At 54.9% G+C, this 2,205-nt stretch overlaps 1 protein-coding gene across 6 annotated transcripts in view; it reads left to right on the top strand.

Annotated features, from left to right (window-relative positions):
• Window positions 1–232: 232 nt before the first annotated feature.
• Window positions 233–2,205, top strand: part of Lrrc27 (leucine rich repeat containing 27) — a 43,971-nt gene continuing 41,998 nt past the window's right edge. For 4 of the 6 annotated variants that reach the window (XR_002819834.1, XM_023708966.1, XM_023708965.1 and 1 more), the window contains exons 1-2: window positions 233–316; window positions 1,277–1,534. Coding sequence is in view for 5 of the 6 variants with exons in the window: in XM_023708966.1 (XP_023564734.1) it covers window positions 1,325–1,534 (210 nt within the window). In the remaining variant the exon portion in view is untranslated. Of the gene's footprint in view, window positions 317–707; window positions 796–1,276; window positions 1,535–2,205 lie in introns of those variants that run through there. The other 2 variants (XM_023708964.1, XM_023708967.1) reach the window with 2 other exon arrangements.

Here is a 2,205-nt window from a genome sequence, read left to right as displayed (position 1 = left end):
CGCAGTCTTCGCGCAAGGCCGCCCTGTCCCTATGCTCTCGCCACCTCCTGCCCTTTCCTACTCTGCCTAACCCGCCTGCCTACTCCCCCGCACTTTCTTTGGCGCTCTCTCGCCTCCACCCTTTTGCCCGGCAGAAGCGGCCGAACGCGGATCCGCACCCGCAGCACTGCGTGCTCCGCCGCGTGGCCCCCACGGGCCTCCGTACGGCGCCGTCTCCATGGTGACCGCGGAAGCCGGGAGCCCTCCTTTGTTGAGTGGTGTCTCTCGGTTTCTCTGCGGCCGGGCTTTGGAAGTGCGAGCGGTCGGGGGTCCCGAGGTGTGACAGGCGGGGGCCAGGGAATCGGGGGTGGGGGGCTTGGCCTTGGGGTGGATACAGGACCGGGGTCACCGGCTGTAGGGCGTGGGCGCGGTGTCTTCCCGGTGGGCGGCCGGGTGAGGCGCCGTGTCAGCTGGCGCCCGCGGACGGCACTTCTCGGGCTGGGAATTTGAATCCCAAACTTCGGGTCTCCTCCAGCTGGGCCAGATGGGGAAGCAAGCCAGGAGGCGCCAGCATGCTGCAGCCGGCAGGGTGCATGCAGGCCTCCGGTTGCCCTCTCGCCTCGCCGGGGTTCGCAGCAGACAGAAGCCAGTCTTTTCTAGTTCTGAGAAAACCACCCACCGTACAAAGCGTCGGAGCTCCGGCGGTCTAGGCCGGGCCCCTTTCTCATCCCGCAGGCCGGGGCGTCTCCGGAGTTGTGTGCCCTCGGGAGGCTGCATGGCCGACTGCAGCTCCTCCTCTCTGAACAGGAGGCAAACGTAGGCACACACCCGCCCTTAGGGGTGCAGGGGACACATACATGTAAAAGCTGTGGCAGTCACTGCCGGACACAGTGGCATTACAAGTGGAGGTGTACCTCGGCAGTTGAGGTTTTGATTAAAAGTTAAAATCTTGGAATTCTATGATAGGAGAAAGTGTGTGTGTGTGTGTGTGTGAGAGAGAGAGAGAGAGAGAGAGAGAGAGAGAGAGAGAGAGAGAGAGTTTTAGATGAGGCTTCTCAAAGTTGCCCAGACTGACCCGTGTCATTCCTCTTACCTCAGCCTCAAAAGTAACTGAGATTGCAGGCATGAACCACCAGTCCCTGCTAGAAGCAGGGAATTTTAACCTGAATGTGTTCTCCTGTACTTTACACAAAATCAAGTCACTGTAGGTCTGTAACAGCGTTCTATTTGGTCTGTGTAGTTGTGTCGGTGTAATTTGCCATCTCTGGGCTCCTCCATCTCACTTTGCTGCTTCCAGATGACTCCAGGCTACCGAGGATGAGCTGTGGCCACTGGAGGGCGACAGATGGAGGCAAGCTGCGACTCCGGAGCCCCGGCGGGGGCTGCTGAGGCTCCCAAGGAGAATGCTGGTCAAGCCAGGATCTTGCCAGCCTCCCCCTCCAGAGACATCCACAAGAATAGTAAGGGGACCGTCTTTTCATCTTCATCAACTTTAGACTTGAGTCAAAGTGGCCTGCGCCATCTGGAAAAAGTCTTTGTAATCCCCAACCTTCAAGTAAGTGGTTTTTCTTGGGAGACGTTAGCAGACAGACACTCCATTGACAGAAGTGGAAAACGGAACGTTCAAATTTTCCTTGTAGGGCTTTTTTCTCTTTAGAGGAGATTCCAGAATGAGACAGGGGGAGGGTTAATTTGGGTTTCATGTGCTGATGACAACACAAAAATTGAGATAAGGGCACCAGCTTGTCTGTCTAGGAAGGGAGCCGGTGTCCCACCTTGCATGTGACTTCAAAGGGAAGTCTCAGGCACCAAAACCAAAACAAATCTGCAGTGGAGACAACTGTGGTCTCTGATTTAAAATACATAACCCTTTAAAAGCTCCAGCAGTATTAAAATAGTTAGAAACTATTTCTCTCACTGTTGCTTACTTTGTTAATGTTCCACATCCCATTTCCTTTTCGCCAGGGGCTTTCTTCAGGGAAGTCCCAACAGATGATGTCTTGTTCTTGTGCTTAGAGGACTGTGTTGATGGTGGACAGAGCAGGGCACTTCCCAAGCAACGTCCTTGGGGAAGTCACATGGCCTCTGGGTGTACCTGGAGGCATGCGCATGGCTGTGCGTCCTCATCGCATAATTTTCTTAAACCTCATTGGATTTCACCTGGTATCTGGGAATGGTAATAGTTTCATGAATTTGTGTGTGTGTGTGTGTGTGTGTGTGTGTGTG

The sequence above is a fragment of the Octodon degus genome, unplaced genomic scaffold, assembly GCF_000260255.1.
Source record: "Octodon degus isolate 3935 unplaced genomic scaffold, OctDeg1.0 scaffold00010, whole genome shotgun sequence".
NCBI classification, from domain to species: domain Eukaryota; kingdom Metazoa; phylum Chordata; class Mammalia; order Rodentia; family Octodontidae; genus Octodon; species Octodon degus.
Note: the sequence above shows the minus strand (reverse complement) of the source record. Positions and strands in the feature narration are given on the sequence as shown.